Below are 18,786 nucleotides of genomic sequence, written 5' to 3'. Positions count from 1 at the left end.
GGGCCGGGATCAGGTGGTAGCGGGAGGCGGCTACTGCCCGGGCGCCCCGTCGCTCCCTGCCCGTCTCCCCCACCCGGCCCGTGGGGGCGGCTCGGGCTCTGCTCTCGGGGGCACAACCAAACACCCGCTCTGCTGCCTCCCCTCCCCGTGCGAGCAAACGTGAGCCCTTCAAGGGAGGAGCGGCCGTGCTCCGCCAGTTAACGGCCCCCCGCTTCCCTGCTGAGGGGATCGCCTTTCTCAGCCGAGGGAGGTTGCTCTGCGAGGGATTCTCGGCCGGGCCCCTGGCTCCTTTCAGACGTGCCGCACAAGATTCATACTGCTAGGAGGGCGTCCAGGCTGTAGCTGTCTTGCTCTAGAGGGAAAGGCAGTCAGGACTCGTAGCAGAGATGATCTCTCTTAATTAGACCAACAAGATCTTTGCGAAAAAAGAATATTTTTTTTGCAAAAGTCTTGTTTGGTCTAATAAAAGAGATCACCTCTACAACGAGTCCATACTGCCAGGAGTGCAAGAAACTGAAGCTGGTTCCCTGTTCCTTGTTCCCGGTTCCTTATTTTCGGTTCCCTATTCCTTATTCCCAGTTCCGTATTCCCAGGAACCAACTTCAGCCTCATCAGGAGTGCACACATCATTCCCAGGACGAAGCTAATGAAGGATTTTGCACAGGAAGCAGTAGTGTTACAAACATGCAGCCCTGTTGTGGTCTTCTGAAGTTCCTTGCCACAGACGAATTGCTGTATTATTTTTCTGTTGCCAAAACACAAAAGGAAAGAAAAAACTAACTAAGCTGGCACTTTCTAAAGGGTGCCTCACGTCTAAAAAGAGTTCACAAATCGCTGGCTTGAGATGCAACAGCTTCTTTCCCAGGCCTGAAGGAACACACTTTGCACCCCAAAGCTTGAGCACCTCTCCAAAAGGGGAAAATTGGTCCAATGAGAGACTGCCTCGTCTCAGAAATCCCTGCTTCTTGAGAAATCTCTTAGCAGTTGAGGGGGTCTGCTGGCAGTCTAGCCTGCCCCATCGTGAGTCCTCCCACCCTTTTAGGGGTTCAGAGCACTAAAGACTAAAATAGAGACTGGACTGTCTCTTTTGCACCTACCAAATGAGTCTGAACACCAACCTCTTGGGACAAGAAAAGGCAGCAGAGCACTGAGGAGGTATTGCTGTCAGAGGTGCCTCGAGAGAACCCTAAATTCCACCACAGTCCCTCAGACCATAAGCAGACAGAAGCCATGACTGACTCATATTGTAAGTATTGATATTAATCTGGGAACTAACTATTTGTGCAGGTCCTAATGTTCAGCCCACTGGGCTACTGAGACCAGGCACTCTGAACTGCTGTACTTCAGAGGCTGGTCTAGGAATTTTGAATTTCAAGAGATGCCTAATGAATAGCTTGAATCAAGCGTCTGAGCTCTTGAGAAGAGCGGGAGATCACTACATGCTCCTAGGTTTTGTGGTGTTCATTGGCTACCTCTAAGCATCTCTGGCTTTTTTTTTTTGGCTTTTTTTTTTACTTGCCCCTTGGAAGTGCTTAATATTCTTCATTCACTGTGTAAGGCATCAAGGCACATAAACCTGCATCACTTTTCAGCATCTATGAAACTCCCCACTGACCTTAAAACTGACCTTTATTTTTTTTTTTTAATTACCTTCCTGGGGCAGATGGTGAAAGGTATGTGGGAAATACCTAAATCAAGGAACCTGAGACTATTTGAATTCTGGTCTAAGGTTGCATCAATTGCTAGCAGATTTTCATTTTTATTAAAACTGGGGATGATGTCCAGAGCCATGTCTTTGTGCTAGAGTTGCACCAAAGTGAAGCAGGAGGGTTCTGTTGTATTCTAATGTGTGTGGAAACTCAACAATATAATTATGACCTGCTTAATGAGAACTGTATAGTCTTTTAAAGCAAATATCTTGTGGAACTTATGCTTAAATATTTTTTAAAAGGGTAGCAAAATTGTGCAATAGTGTACTTGCTCTGCACGTCTACATATTGGGTGTATTTACATGTTCATTAATGTGCTTTTGCTGCTTGGCATTAAATGTACTACCTCTAACTAAATGTGCATTAGGCTGCCCTGATGTGCAGTAGCGAAAGCACATGCTTGCTTAGTGACGCTTAATGTGCAATAACCTAATTTTACTGCGCATTAGCGTATTAGCACAATTTTTGCTGTGACACACTAATGCATGGTAAAATAGGCTACTCTGCATTAAAGTGCACATGTAGACACGTCCATTGTGACCTAAACATATATTTTAATAAAAGGACAGTTTCAGAAGTGACAGTGAAAGAAGCCCCCTCCCAATGTGCCTAGGGCCAGGGGACAGCTGCTGGTACAGGCAGCAGAGCTCTCTTGGCCTCATGCACATTGGGACCCACCATGTCCTCCTTGCCGACCCCAGGGCTAGCACTCAGGGTAGCCTGTAGCTCCCCCTGGCTGCTGCAGGGGAACAGAGCAGGGCAGAAGCAGCCTTTTACTGGGCTGCTCCCCTTGTGTAGACGTGCTTCTGGGGAGGGCTTACTGCACAATATTTTATTTAATGCAAATTAATAGCACATGTAGACTATGTTGTATTCTCTGAATACTGGATAAATCGACAGAAGGAAAATCAGACCCATTGTCTGCTTTCCTGCCTTGCCGTTTCTTGTGCCCAAATCTATTTCTTCACCCTTTGACTTTCAGCTCTACTTATTGTCTAAAACCTGTTGTTTGACTTGAAATATTAATCCCTTATTTATTTTTAAATTGCCTTCCTGACCTGAATACCATGTACTTGTTTTAACCTTTTTACAGTTGATCAGAGACTTGCAGTATCTTTTGCTTTATTTACCCTTCCATTACAGTCCTCTTCCCATCTACTCTGTTTTCCTCTTATTGCCTGCCTTAATACCTGGTGGGTGCAGCTACATGTGTGGTTTACCATGGAGTAGACTAAGTAGCTGCACAGTAAAGTATCACTGTCTACATGTGGACAGGTATTAAACCACAGTAAACTAATTAACTCTGCTGTAAGATAGCCTTGTGGTGGTGTAATTTACTACAATTAAATGCAGGTGTATATGCTGATCACTGGCTTAAATTGTGCCCAGCCAGCCAAGGGCCAGACTTCTGCCTGCTGCTATGCTACATGGCTCTGCACTTTAGCACTCTCATGCCCTATCCAGCCCCTCCACTGCCCAATGCTGCCACCCAGAGCCTGGGGCTAATGCCCTAAGCCCCCTGCCAGCCCAGGCCTTCTCTGTTGTGACTAAAGTTGCTGCTGTCCTAGGTGCACATGTAGATGCTGCACCTGGGAATAGTTTACTTTGGATCAAATTGCTCCAGAGTTTATTGTATCACATTAATTTCATTTGTAGACACACTGGCTGTTAACTACTCTGACTTTTCCCTTTCCTGCTTTACATGTCCTTTTTTAAGACTTCTGCATTTAAGGTGCTGTTTTCTCCTTATGCCACACTGTCTAAATGGTTCTTTGTTATTTGAAATCTCTTCAGCTTTTCTTCTGTGGGATACAGCAGGCCAAGAATGGTTTAGATCAGTGGTCTCCAAAGTGGGGTGCACAAGAAGATCCACTGGAGTGCAGGAAGAAAATATTAGAACTTCTATTTATATTTATATAAATATACATATATTGGGGGTGCGTGCTCAAAATTTTTTTACTGATGGGGTGCACAAATATAAATATACATATATTGGGGGTGCATGCTCAAAAATTTTTTACTGATAGGCGTGCGCGATCAGAAAAGTTTGGAGACCACTGGTTTAGATCACTGACTCCCAGTTATTACTGAGGAGCTCAAGGTTTCATTTTAGGTACAAAGTGTAAGTAGGAGGACTATGATTAGCAAAGCTGCCAAATCATTATAATTAAGTAGATATAAATGCCTCTTTCCAAAAAACTGAGTGTCATTCATTAAAAGTAGCACCAAAGAGCAATTACCATAATTCTAACAGTATTCCCGTACTGGACCTAATGTTGGCTCTTGGCCTTTATCAGCAAGAAGCAGTGATTTCTTTAAAATGTTTTAAATTAAAAAGTTGTAGACTTCATATTTCAGACAGTCCATCCCTTGAGCAGATGAATTCTTGGCTTTGTAGTAAATATTCTGTTTGGTGATTTGTGTTTAATCACCCAACAAATTGGTTTCAGATCTGCTCCAAGACATTTTTATGTCCTTATGAAACCATCTCAGTCTGCTTTCTGAAAAGTTTGGTGTTTGGAGCACAAATAATTTATGATAGATCTCATTTTGTGCAAAAGCATCAGTTGAAAAAATTGATCCCTGTTGTCAAGGGACTATGAGGATTGAATAATGTGCTGTACAGAATGTACCTTCCTTCCACAACAGGGCTTGCAGCTTCAATTAGCAACAAGTAAGCACAGCTGTGGAATTACCAGTAATGAAAAGTCTCTTCTCAAAGGAGTTAGGAACAAGCCATTTTTTGTAATACACATATACACATGCTTCACTGCCCCCTTTAAAGCATACCTTTCTATTTTAAAATGCCCTGGAACTGTTCTGTCAGCTCTTTAATTCAAGGGTAGTAATAGTCATGAGGTCTCAGCTGTCTGGCTGGGTTTAAATATTACAACCACAGGGGTTCAGTTCCTTTTAGCATTAAGTTTGCTTTGAGTCATTGGGTGTTAGAACAATAATATGTCAGTTTTCAGAGTGATCACCTCAAGGGACGAGTCTCTCTATAAATTCTTCAGATTATTTTACTCTAAACTCAAAATAAAACAGTACATCAGAAAAGAGTGTAGTCCTAGTGCAGTCAAAATAACCCAAATATCTGAAGTTGGCAAGATCCCTTTCTTTTGTCACTAGTAATTACTAATGATGTCACTTATGGATTTGCAGTAATATTTTGATGCGTTGGGAAAAGTTTTATAAATTATGCTCTCAGTTACAGTTTCCCTGGAGATTCCAGTCTATGGCAGGTGTAGCAAGTGCATTTTAGGTTTGTTCTTTCCTTGAAGCCTGATTAAAGGTAGACAGAAGAGACAGACTTGTTTTACTAGGAAACACACAATACTCTTCACAGGGATGTGGTTCTTTGCCAATGAAGGTAGAAAAAATAAGATAGTTATGTTGTTGCAGCTGAACGTGAATGAACAGAAAGCAGCTTTCCCCCAAGCCTGGATTGCTACAGCTATGGAGGTTGAAGACAGCAGTGCACTATATATCCATTTATAGCTAACATGGGCTCGTTTACACCCTTGGGTCTATATGCATTTCCATACAGTTTGGTTCTCAGAAACGTTGTGCACCTATTGTCATTGAAGCTGTGGGTGTTTACTGTTTATGAAAGTCAGACCCACAATATGCATCCCCAAATTGGCTTCAGTGCCTTCCAGGTGTAACTTATATTCTGTTGAAGTTACTGGTGCTGTTAGTTATAGATCACATTTCTCTGTATATGGTTTTGAACTAAGATGCTTTTTAGCCTAGCCCCAAAGCCCAGATTCTCACTGCCCTCACAATGGAATTATTTTTGTCTAATTCCAAGGATCCTTATAAATTTCCATTTTTCAGCTTTCAGTTTTGGTGAATACATACCTATGTGTAGAACACACTCTATGACGGGGAGCTGAAATCATGGTACAGATGAGGGAAGTTGCAGTCTAATGAGAGCCTAGAAGCATGAACCCTCTTGAAAAGTCTTATAGAATGGAGTGATGTTGTAGATATCATCCAAAATGGAATGATGATATAGATATCACATACAAAAATCCTTGCCTCTTAGCAAATGGAACAGCACAGATGAGTCTAAGGGTGCTTCTGTTATATCTATGTAAGTCTGTAGTGATACACATGTGGAGGTGTAACAACACAGCTGGGCACCTGGAACAGCTGCAACACATGGGGGCAGCCATGAATTCTGGCTGCTGCTGTGCCACCACCAGGACAACTGTGCAGCTGCAGCAGCAATAATTTTTCCCCACTCCCTCCCTCCGCCAGGTCAGCACCAGGGTGGTTGTCCTAGTCACCCTGCCTTAGTTCTTTTTTAGCCTAGCCTCAAAGGGGTATCGCTGTACTCATGCAGCAAAACGACTTCAACTTTAACCCTTTTCCATTCAGAGCTGATGTTAGGGCAAGTGATCAAATTTGTATCTCTATAGGATTATGCAAACACAGTTGTACTGTAGCAGCTGATTGCTTTCCTTAACATCATCTCCCCCTCCCCTTTTAAAGCAGCTAAAATGTATGCTTCTCCATACATTCTCCCACCTATATAGTTGTGCCCATAAAAGATATTGCCTACCCTCAAAAATCCTGCTTCTTACATATTCCTAGGACCAGTTTAGCTACATCACCACCACTGCCTTAACCTGTATATCAGAGAGCAAGCTGCCAGAGGATTTTTTTATTGCAAAAGGCAGTCTTTCCCCATTTCTTATAACCATTTAGTGGGTTTCAGTTGATTGACTGCTGCTTACTTTATTATTTCCCATTACACTGATTTTCTTGTCTTGCAGTTAGCATTTAGGTTATGAACACTGTTGTGTGCATAACTCTTCTAAATTTTGGGCATACTGGACCAAACTGACCCCAATTATAATACCTTTGGAATTACTGCCCATTTGCATGGGTAAAGGAAAGAACTTGGCTGGTTGCTCTGAACACAGCAAAACATAAAGAGGAGCAGAAGTCCCAGTGGCAGCAATAAATAATATAACTCAGCAATCTGTGCAGGAAGCCCCATATGGCTGGTTTTCATTGGTCTGGTGGACTTTAGGAACTGTCATCTTAATGGATCTTTTTAGCTCAGCTTCAGATGAAAACCCACGGACTCCATGCTGTCTGTGGTGCTTAAATCCATCTGTCAAACATCTATGTTCCAGCTCACGCCAGGAAGCAAATAGAAGAGAGTGACCACTTTCATCTCCTGAGTAGCATAAAGGACCAAAGCTGATGTTAAATGGAAAGATGTGAAGACAAGGACATTGAAGGGAATGGACAGAGGTAATATTTGTAGTACCCCAACTTTAAAGCACTCTAAAAAGTGAGGGACAAATCATAGTAAAATAGGGCTGAAAGGGACCTCATGAGGTCAACTAATTCCAACCCCTGCTCAAGACAGGATCATCCTTGATTAAGCCATCCCAGATAAGTGTCTGTCTAACCTGGTTTTGAAAATTTTCAGGGATAGAGATTCCACCCCGCTGATGAGTACCAGGGCACCTGCATTATGACAGCATCACTAACTTCTTTACCACCCAAAAGGCTTAGAGCAGGGATCAGTAACTTATGGCCTGTGGTCTGAATCTGGCCCCCAGAGCCATAGCTTCACAACATACAGCAGTGGGGGGTTCTCTCTGCACCATATCCATCAGGCAGAGAAGGATGTCTTCCTGTGTCATGATGCAGTTGGGTGCCCAAGCTTTGGCAGAGGCGGAGCTCTCCTTGTGTAGGACCACAGCTTGATCCTTGCTCCTACCTACCTCAGTCTTGATCTGGGTCATTCTGGTCCCCTGCTGGAACACATTGCCAACCAACCCCTGGCTTAGAGACACCTAGAAGCTAGCTTTGAGCAAGGTCTGGGTCATAGCTAGACCCAGAAGTGTTTATGCCAAGTTACCGTATCTGGTAGGGCAATGCCTTGGAAATGGGTCCTTTGTACTGGTTCCAAAATAGGGTGGGAGTGGGGGCCTAAAAGGACCTTGAAGATGGAGTCATTAGAACACCTCAGTGCTAGCAAACCTATTATACTCCCTTGGAAAGAAGGGGTTCTGATTGTAGGTTGCAGGTTAACTGTGGGATTAGCATCCCTCCCAATTGCTGCAATCACATGTGATTGCAGCTGAAAGTGAAGGCCATGGACCTTCTCTCCATTTAGAGGGAGGAGAGCACCCAGTGGAGGAAGAGTCATTGGAACCAAGCTGAGTGTCAGAGGATTGTGGCACAGGTTAAAGGTAGGGCTGTGCAAATTTTTGGCCCCTTATTCGATTTGGCAGAGATTCGGCCTAATTTGGTAGCCAAATCTCAGAATCCGAATTGAATCAGAGGACCCTTTAATCTCTGAATTGACTCGAAACCTTCCAAATCGATTCGGAAAGATTCGGAAACATTCAGCAATTCAGACATAGACACAGCTTTAAATGTTTTTTCTACATATCTCTAGATAGCAGGGGCTCATGAATGCTGCGATGCTGGGGGGGATGGAGCATCCCACAGAAGCACGGGGGCTCCCCAGTGTGCTTGGTAGCAGACCCAGAAGTGGACCAGAAGCACTTCCAGTCCACTTTCAGGTCTCTAGGGGAGCACGTGGGGTGGCCTCCCTGGCTCAGCGACTGGTGCCTCCTGGGTCTGGTGGGGTGGGGCAACCAGGGTCTCCTTGCAGCCGATCGCCAAGCTGGGGGAGGTGGGGGGGCCCCTCAGCGCACTCCCCAGCGGACCCGGAAGTGGTGCACGGCCGAGCACATGGAGACCCCCACCCCACACTCCTGTGGGACACTCCATGTACCCCAGCATCGCAGCAATCATGAGCAGTGCCTACTGCATCAAAGTATGTAGAAAAACTTTTAAAGCTGTGTCTGTGTCCAAATCACTGATTCTCTGAATCTGTCTCGAATCTTCAGATTCAGATTTGGCCAAATCGAATCGGGGACAGTGATCTGAATCAACCAGTCGAATCACTATTCCCAATTCGGGCCGAATCCAAATCCAAATCCAAATCCAAATCGAATAGGGCCTGTCTTTCACACTCCTAGTTAAAGGCACAAATGGGAGGCCCATAACTTCTGTGGCATGTCCTTTTAGAAGGAACATCAGGGAACATTCTAAGCCATTAAGAAACTATTTTGTCTTTCCATGTAGGAGCTAACATTGATGATTCCCCTCTTTCATTTCAGGCAATGAGACAGTTGAGTCTTGGTACTTCCTGCCCATACCCAGCCCACAGCTGGGATTAACTATCACTTGCAATGGGTTCTGACCTGCACAGGAAAAATCAAATCCTTCAAGCCTCTCTAGCAGTGTTGCTCATTTTCAGAGGTGTAGCATTTCAGCCATGGACAGACATCCACCCCCTAGCTGAAGCACCTCAAAATCTCTAGCTCGGGAGTATGGCAGGGGGCTGCAGCTTTTCTTCCTCACACTACGGGGGGTGGGGGTGAAGGGGGAACAGAACAGGCCATCAGTGAAACTTTGCAGCCCCTGGTCTCCTGGGGGCCTTTGACTCTGCCCTACCCCAATTCGGGCAGCATGGAGCCTTGAGCCTCTTGTTTCTGGAAGGGGGCACTTAAGGAAAGTGGAGGTAGAGCTCATAAGAGAGTACTCACTGCTATGGTGCTCTGCTTACTCCTCCCCATGTGAGGTGGGGTGGAAAGCGGAACACTAGGGGATGCTAGAGGACCCAGGGGTCCTCTGTTACAGGCTATATGTGTATGTGTAAGAAGTAGCACTTAAGACCATAAGATTATAGAAAAGAAGAGCTGAAAGGTGTAGCCATTACAGCCATTAAAGACACAAGCTGAGAATACTGCTCAAAGAGTAGCAAGACTGAGGAGAAGGAGAAAGAAGAGCAAGGAGAAAATGCTTTCATGCCTGGTAGCATTCTCACAGAAGACATGGACAGAAGAATTGGCCTGCTGACCTGGCCAGGAGTGCTGGGATGTTTCAGGTATGACAGAATACTGAGTCTACCAGTGAGGCAGTTGGCATGGTGGGGCAGATTACACCAATACTGATGCAGAACCTCCATGCAGAGAGAAAAATATGGCAATCATCTTACAGATGCCCTCAGCCAGCAGATGCAGAGCATCTGAGCTCTGCCCTGTTTTGCTGTAGGCCACAAGTCTTCCTTCCATTGGCCCAGAGGCATCATATCCATCACAGACCCAGACCTGTCCATAACCAGTACCATTGCACATTCCCTCAGAACAAACTTTGGACCCTGGACAGCTTCCCCTACCCATGCCTTCCAGTTACAGACCTTTCTCCTATGCCCAAGCCTTCCCCTACCATCCGAACCATACCAAGAACATATCTTCTTGCATATAATCAAAACAGGGAGTGCAGATACCAGCAAACTGAGATCAGTGGTAAGTCTGAACTGGGGAAGTTTGGGAGCAGGTGAAACGTGGTTGTCCTTGTCATGCTGGGGAAAGAAGCGAGATTCAGGAAGAGAGTGTGCGTGTAATAAATGTGCAAGTACATAGAGCTATAGTACTCTTCTGCCACTGACAGGAGGTATTTTCTTTGAAACTGGTGAGCAAAGAGAGGCTGGGAGTAGACCATATAAATGCCCCTTTACAAAAAACTGAGTCTCATTCATTAAAAGTAGTGGCAAAGAGCAATTACCATAATTCTAACACTATTCCTGTATTGGACCTAATGTTGGTTCCTGTTTTTTTATCAGCAGGAAGCAATGGCTCCTTTAAAGTGTTTTAAAATCAAAAGTTGTAGGCTTCATATTTCAGACAGTCCATCCCTTGAGCAGATGAATTCTTGGCTTTGTAGTAAATAATGTTTGGTGATTTTTGTTTAATCACCAAGCAAATTGGTTTCAGGTCTGCTCCAAGACATTTTTATTTTCTTCTTATGAAACCATCTCAGTCTGCCAGCAGGGAGGCCTGGAAAGGAGAGAGGAGCTACAGTTAAATATCATAATCAAAGTGCACAGTGTAGTATAATTTCTGTGTCTGTTTTCCCAAATGAGGCTGACAGCTCAGCTTTAGCAACCCTGGCTCAGTTCCAAGATGTACTCTGTTGTATGTGTTCAGTTCTGATGACAGGCCTAAACCCTGTGCAATGACCTGTTTCCATTATTTGTACCCAAGAAAAGGAGGATAGCATTGAGGAGAGTTTTGTGCTTTGCTGCCATCCTACCATGTGTCTGTCACTTACCTGGTTTCCCACAGATTGGTATCTGTAAAATCAGGATGCTATTTAGTTTGCTCACATGGGTTCTCTGAAGTCTTACTGGTTATGCTTGACTTCAGACTAATATGGATAACTATGTCTCTCTGTTTATAGATTGCACCACACCCAGCAGAATGAAATGGACTGATGAAGTGCTTTGTGCTTCTAGATCACTTTTAAGTCACAGGCTTCAAAGTGGTGGTTTTAGATTTCTTGTTGCATATTTCCTTCCTACCAACACTCAGTTACTTTAGCATCAGTAATAGAAATACAGAACAACATTTTTTAAAAGTCAGAGTCAGGGTAAGCCTTCAAAGTCCATAGTGAGGCACCTAAAAGATTAACTTTTTTTTCAAGGGTATTGAGCAGCTAACAAATTCTTTGAAGAGAACTGGTTTCATCTATGCATGAAATTTCCCTTTGATTCATTTCCTTTGATTCCCTTTCAGTTAATGTCTATATGTTTGAGAAACAACTTGGTTACTTATAGAATCATTATGTTTTGCCTGAGTCCCTGCTTGAAAGCTATAGTGAGGAGAAGTCAAGTCAAATAAACAAGGTTTACATGTATTTCCAAATATGTGGAGGCCTGGACTAAAAGAACAATGAAAGCATTTTGTTTGTATATTAGAAATTATAAGTAGCATTTTTAAATATACAGATTTAAAAGGCTTTTTGCACAATTGGGCATGAGTTACATATTAATATTAAGAAATATTTACGTGCAATTAAAAGTTGCTTGCTGATTGGATAATTTCACTAAAATGGTTTCTGAAGCCTACAGTCTTCTACCTATGGCACGTGCTGGCATCTGATGTCATAACTGAAGGTATCTATGGCAACTTTCCATGGTACAAATAAATTATTTTACATTAGGACACAACCTCCTTACTTGGCACCTGAGAAGAGGCACAGATGGGCAGTGTAGCTTATCCTGTGATTGTTGCCAATTACAGACAAAGTCCTACCAGGAAGAAAAAGGGAGATACTGATCACAACTCAAGGAACAAACAACCACCTAGTAAGTGTTCCTAAAATTAAATGTTTTATCTATCAAGTTCAAATTTTATTATTAATGGGCTTTATAACCTTGTCCCTCTCAGGAAGCATCTCAGAAACTATCCATTAAATAAAAAAGAGAAATATTCATCAGAGAATCTTAGACAAATAGGCTGGAAGGCCCAGGGGATCACCTAGTCCAATCCTTTTTTCAAGGCAAGAGCATCCCTGTCCAACCACTTCAACTAAATGTTTGTCTGACTTGCACTTTAAAACTTTCAGTTATGTACATTCCTTCTCTAGGTAATCTTTTCCAGTGCTGAATCACCCTTATTGCTAACCTATATCTCCCTTGTTGCAGAGAGTCTTCATTAGCTATGTTAGTCTGAAGTCAGGCTAGAGATGCACTTTATAGACTGGCTGAATAACTGAATAACAGAATAGAGGTGCACCTTATAGACTAACTGAATCAGAAATGCATAAGACTTTCACTTCTTGTCTCATCTCATGTGGATGCTTAGAACACCCGATTACAGCCCTTTTTTGTATTTTCATTTTTAACATAACACTATATAAGTGTGTTAAAACCTTAGGTCTATAAGTTGCAGGCTAGCAGACTTGTGAAATGATATGGGTTTTGTATTAATCTGAGCAATAAATGGCTGTGGGAAAGCAATGGAGGATCTACAGCTGTTTGAGGCTTTGCATAGCATAACTTTCATTTCCATTTTGCCTCTTTTACTACAGCACCTCATGTTGATAACAAACCCCCTAAAGTACAGACACACCATCACTTTAAAGTGAGCAGGATTCAGGTATGTAGCCATTTTCTGAATTGATTCAGTTCTCTCCTATATTAATCTAAGTCTATTCAACATGATTTGCACAGTGCCAGGCAGGGCCAGCAAGGGGCGAATCAGGCCCCTAGTCAGGGTGAATCAGGCGACTGCCCTGGGCCCTGCGTTTTGAGGGGCCTCACGGAGCCAGGTGGAGCAGCATGGTGACTCTGCGCTGCTGTCAGCTTCATATCTGGCCACTTGGCATCCACCCTGCCGCCAAATACGCCACTGGCTTCCTTGTGTCCAGGGGCAGGGCCCCGCACCCTGCTCAGGTTATCTCTGGTGCCAGGTATACCAAGTAATACTTTAGACCAGGGAGTTTTGGTTTCCTATAGGCTTGGTGCATCAAAGATTCAATTAGAAGGGGATTGAAAGGAGTGAGAAGATGAAGATGATGACAGTAGAAGGATTCAGCATACCCTTTAGTGTCTTTAAAATACATGTATAATTTGGATGAAGGATGGTTAGAAGGAGTGAAGCAAAGGGGGCAGTTCTGCTAAAATGTAGGACAGGACAGTGGCTTTGGATGTGATGGAAGGCACAGTGGAGTTTGGAAGGTGAGAATAACTGGTAATGAATGAGATATGCATGGGGATGATGGCCAGTGGCAAGAGAAGATGACGGGAAACTAAGCCAGTATAATACCTCTTGAGAAAAGCTCTGAAGCAGGAAATTACAAAATTGGCATCTCTTGCACAGGAAGACCAGAAAAGAATTGCTAGCATTGAAAGAGAAAACAGGAAACTTTTGGAGAAGCTAGCTGAGATATACCGTGGAAAAGGGATAGTGGATTGCTGGAATGAATACCACCAAAAGAGGTAGGTGGCAGTATTGTTTGTATTACAAACACTCCCAAAAGGTTTCCTATTGTGCTGGACACTGCACAGAGTTATGAGACACGCTCCCATTGTGAAGAACCTTACAACAGAACAGTGTTAATTAGTGATCTGTAATTTCCATTCATGGTATTCCCTGAAGTTACACCTTTGTGACACTATACATTTTGAGGCTAAGGTATTTCTGTAGAAAAGACCCTCAGAAAGTTGGGGAAACATCCACATTTCAGCTTAAAAGGGGCCATTTTTGCCAGAGGAAGCTGGAGTCACTACCTAAGTGGAAGCAGCACCTACCAATGCCAGCCTCCATGGAAATCACTTCTACTGTATCTTGAAAGATTGGCTGGGCAAGGAAGAGAATAGGAAAATGAAGTTACTTGCCAGGAACTGATGTTCTTCAAGAGGTATTGTCTGTATATACATTCTTGCTGGCAGCTAGGTCTCGTGCCCATGCACTTCAACCAGAGACTTTTTGCCTTAACTGTATTTATAGTGTGTACTTCAGCCCTGGCTCTCACATTACACCCACACTGAAGTTATAAAAGGCAGTGTGCACATCCTGCTCCTCAATTCTTTCTCAACTGCAGGAGGGAACTTTATATAGTGTATATACTCCTCCACTATAAGGAGGTCAGGATGCAACTGTGATTGGACAATATATCTCAAAGAACTCCAGTTACTGGAAAGCAACCTTGTTTTCTCCTTTGAGTAAATGTCTACATACACATTTTCACATTTGGGCAGCGGCAGATCCAGAGGGGGTGCAGTTGCATAGTCACACTCCTCCCTTGTTGGACCTTGCTGTGGGAGCAGCATCCAGTATCTGCTGCTGTTATCCTTGCTGTCTCCAGCTGCCCCTCTCCAGCTGGGTTGTGTGGAGAGCTAGGTGCAGCTGGGTTCCACCAGATGTTCCTTGCCAGCCCAGGAGTGGGAGAAGGGACAGAGGAACCACCCCTGCTGCCACTGCCACTGCCACTGTGCTTGGCCAAGCCTGGCTCTTTCTATAGTAGGCTTGGTCCCCCTTGGAGTCACCAGGAACAATGGCCACAAGCTGAGGGAGGATAGGATTAGGTTGGATATTAGGAAGAACTACTTCACTGTATGGGTGGCCAGAGCCTGAAATAGGCTTCCCAGAGAGGGGGTGCTTTCACCTTCCCTGGAAATCTTCAAGAGGAGACTGGATAGGCACCTGGCTGGGGTCTTATGACCCCTGCCACCCCCAGTGCTCCTTCCTGCCCATGGCAGGGGGTCGGACTAGATGATCTGTCTAGGTCCCTTCGAACTCATTGATTCTATGAACATACGGCATTTTCTGTGGCCTGTGGTGCTGCGACGGGAAACAAAAGTAAACACAGTTTACTTTTGTTCCTGCCCCTTGTCCATCCCCCAGCCCCTCAGCAGCTTCCTAATGGCTGCTGAAGGGCTGGGGAAGGGACAAGGTTCCCACACGGACCGCGTCAGCTTGATGTTGCCGACATGGTGCGTGTGGGAAGAGTGCAGACCTGGCCTGCCTCCTCCCATCCCCAGCACCACATAGGGAAGCCACTGCTTCCTGGCCCGAGCGACTCACTGCTCCTCACCTGCAGGTGAGAGGCAGCCTGGCTCGGCCACCCGGCCCCGGGTTGCTGGTGGAGGCGGAGTGATGCGGGCAGGTACCTCCTCCTGCCAGGCTGTTGGCATTGGCCACACTGTGCAGGGCAGCCCCAGGCTCGGGCTGCACTCGCTGCGCCTCGAGGTGCCGTCCGGCCCCAGCTCTGGCTCCCTCCAGCCCGGCGCAGCGCAGCGATGCGGACCCGCGGAGGTTCGCCCTCGTTATCTGCCTCTGCCACCTCCTGCCTGGCCAGGGCGCCGCAGGTAGGGCTGGGCTGGGGCCGGGGCGGGAAGATGGCACCTCCCCCGGGGCTGGGCCAGTGACTGTGGGCTCCCAGCACCTGTGTGTTTGTGGGGGGTCCCTGACTTTCACACGGGAGGGAGGCTTAGCTCTGACCCCCATCTCCTGGGGCTGAGGCTTTAACCTCAAAGCCTGGTCTTCCCTCCTGGGAGCCGGCTGTGCCCACATCCCAGAAGCCGGGTGCTGGAGCAATCCAAAGGAAGGCAAAAACCTCCACAGTCTGCTCTAATCTGACCGTGGGGTAAAATTCCATGGGGGCCAAATATGGCGCTCAGTGGGACTGCAAGCAGAGGGGCAAGACCAGGGCTCGGCAGTGTTTTTTGGGCAGTGCCAAAAACACCTGCAGCCTTGACTTGTAAAATGTTGGCGTGCCAGTGGCAAACAGCGGGGGAGCCATGAGCGGCTCTATCCTTGTTGTGGCAGCACAGCCCTGGCCCTTCCCCTGAAGTCTGCCCCGAGGCAAATATGCCAAGCAAAATGCCTATGTGTGCAATGCTCTGGCACCCATGGAAGAGGTTGTCAACCTGTGGACATAACCCTCTAGCCAAAAACCTCTCGATTTTGTCCCAGAAGGAGCATTGGCACACCTCAGTCAAAGTCCCTAGCCTCGGCTGTAGCCAACACCCAGTACCTCTGAGGAAGACTTAAAAACACTCTGGCATATATAGCAGAAAGGGGAAGGGTGGTGGTGGGAGCAACCAGCAAAGCCCAGAAGCATGAGAAATACCCATAGTAGAACACAGGCATAGCTATGCCTAGATCAGGGGTAAGCAAAATATGGACCATGAACTGTATTCAGCCCACCAATTGATTCTATCTGGCTTACCACTGGGAGCCTGAGGGGCAAGGGTTGTGCCCTGTGTTGCTCCGCTCTGCCTCAAATAATTGCCCACCCCAGTCTAGATCAGTGGTTCTCAACCTTTCTTGTACCAGGACCCATTTGTAAACATAGACGGTCAGTCCTGACCCAGTGTCTCTCTCTGCTTCTACCTCCAGACCCCAGTACCCCAGTGTGTGGGGCATGGGGAGGCCCCAAGTAGCCCCTTGCAGGCTGGAACTCTGCCAGCCCACAAGAGAAGAGCCACAGTTATATGTTTTTCTCCTTTAAAGGAGAACCCACTTTTAAAGTTTGCTCCTGACCCTTTCATATATTCTTGAGAACTTCATTGGTGTCAAAGGTCACGTGACATCACTTCCTGATGTGATACCACTTCCTGTGAGGTCTTTGAATATGGCTCGCAGGCCCACTGGGTGAATAAAAAGTTCATGATCTGGCCCCACATTCAAAAAGTTTGGACACCCCTGTTGTATAGGTTCTCCACAGCCTTGGATGGAGTGGGGCAGAAGATACCAAGACAGTGGTGATGGTGGGTGGGTCTCCTTGCATCCAGAAGCATAAGTAGAGAGAGCAAGGGAAGGAATGGGAGGGCCAGGGAAACATTTCATGTGACCCTGTATGGGTAATCAAGGAACAGCTCCCTACTTAATTAAACAGTGTCTTTATTATAGCAGTTTTTTACAGAGCTGTTACAGAGATACTGATCTCCCCCAGCCTCTCTAACTCTCTTGTTTTTCCTGTCTCCCTGCCCACACTTCCTGTTCCTCCTTCAGACTCCTCCTTTCTGCTGCTGCTGGTTATGCCTCTGAGATCCATACGTGTTGTTACACCTTTCCTTTCAACAGTTTAAACAGATGACTAACTTATTCCCCTGGTTGGGCCAGAGGTTGCTAGCATATACCCCACAGTGGAGACTGAGCCTTTACCACTGGTCTGCTGTGTTCTTTAGGGCTCATAGTCATCCAGGTTCGCTGGTTGTTGTACCAGCCTCCTGCTTCTTGTTTGTTTGATTTTTCTGGGTGCTACGCCTGCTTCTGTTCTGTCCATGTCTTTGTTTTGTGGGCTGGACTCTGCTTGTCTATCTTTTTCCTTTGTGGAGTCCATGGCATCTTTCTCTCCTATCTGGGGCTCAATGATGACTGACCAGTTGTCAAAGTTGTCTTGGTGCTGATCCTGGGATCTTTTGCTCAGCTGTATTTCCGCTCTGCCAGCACTCCACAGCTGCTTCCGGTTGTGTCTCAGTTGCTGTCCACTGTCTGTGACAACTTCATAGGATCCATCTCCCAATGCACCCTCAATGGTGGCCTTTTGCCGTTCTTTCACATGTGGACTTACTGGTTGTACCCAGACCTTTTCCCCTCTGCACAGTGGTCTCGGGTCCCTGGCTTCTTTGTTATACTGTGATACTTACTGAGACTGTTGATTTTTTAGCTGCTTCCATGTAGTGTCAACCCCGGGGTTGTAGCAAACAGTTTCTCATGGGGAGTAATGTCTTAGTTCTCCAGCCCATTAATCTTTGGGCTGGGCTACTGTCCATTCCTGGGAGGGTATGTTGCGATGGTCCAATAGAGCCAGGCAGGGATCCCCTGCAGTCTTACCTGCCTTCAACAAGAGTCTCTTGGCTGTTTTTAGCACTGATTCAGCCTTCCCATTGCTTTGTGGGTACCCAGGGGATGATGTCTTGTGCTGGACTTCCCATCTAGTGCAGAACTGTTTGAATTCTCTTGAGGTGTATTGTAGGCTGTTGACTGAGAACAGAGTGTCAAGTATCCCATGCCATGCAAAATGAGCCTTCAGCTTCCTGATCACCGTTCCTGCCTTCGAGGTAATTCATCTCCCAAAAATTGGAATAGTAATCTATGGTGACCATATAGATTCTGGCATTAACATTGAACAAGTCAGTCTCTACCTTCTCCCAGGGCTGAGAGGCGATGTCATGAGGGTTTAATGTCTCTTTTTGCTGTTTGTCACTGTCTTCCTTGCACGCCTCACACTGCTCCATGTATGTTCTCAAGTGGGCACTCATGCCTGGCTAGTAGATGCACTCCCATGCTCTCCTCAGGCATGATTCTATTCCCATGTCTGAGTCTCTTCTAGTTTCTCTATATCCTTCCTGAAGTGCAGAGCCAAGAACTATCCATAATACTCCAGCTGAAGCCTAACTTAGTAGTGAGAGACTATAAAAACATAAGAAGTGCCATATTAAGTCAGACCAAGGATCCATGTAGCCCAGTATCCTATCTCCAACATCAGGATGTAGCAGATGTTTTATAGGGAGAATATGCCCTTTATCTAAGGCAGGGACAGGCAAAGTCCAGTCCATAGGCCAGATCTGGTTGGCAGTGGACTTCATTTCCCGGCTGCCCCTGCACATGACTGGGGCTGGTCTCCATGGAGCTGTGAAAGCTCAAGGCTGGGGTTTCTGTGGAGACCAGCCCCAGCTGCACTGGCAGGGCACAGAGCAGGGCAGGGGGCTGCTCCAGAGCCACTGGGATCTTGCGATGGG

At 45.8% G+C, this 18,786-nt stretch overlaps 1 protein-coding gene across 1 annotated transcript in view; it reads left to right on the top strand.

Annotated features, from left to right (window-relative positions):
* The first annotated feature begins 11,041 nt into the window (after positions 1–11,041).
* CUNH17orf105 (chromosome unknown C17orf105 homolog) overlaps positions 11,042–18,786 on the top strand; it is a 30,627-nt gene continuing 22,882 nt past the window's right edge. Inside the window, exons 1-3 of the mRNA XM_019523636.1 lie at positions 11,042–11,898; positions 12,624–12,691; positions 13,415–13,533. Of these exons, the coding sequence (XP_019379181.1) occupies positions 11,793–11,898; positions 12,624–12,691; positions 13,415–13,533 (293 nt within the window). The 5' untranslated portion in view covers positions 11,042–11,792. The remainder of the gene's footprint in view (positions 11,899–12,623; positions 12,692–13,414; positions 13,534–18,786) is intronic.

The sequence above is a fragment of the Gavialis gangeticus genome, unplaced genomic scaffold (assembly GCF_001723915.1).
Source record: "Gavialis gangeticus isolate Ggan-Ray unplaced genomic scaffold, GavGan_comp1, whole genome shotgun sequence".
Lineage (NCBI taxonomy): Eukaryota > Metazoa > Chordata > Crocodylia > Gavialidae > Gavialis > Gavialis gangeticus.
The sequence above is the reverse complement of the archived record's forward strand: the minus strand, read 5'-3'. Positions and strand labels throughout refer to the sequence as shown.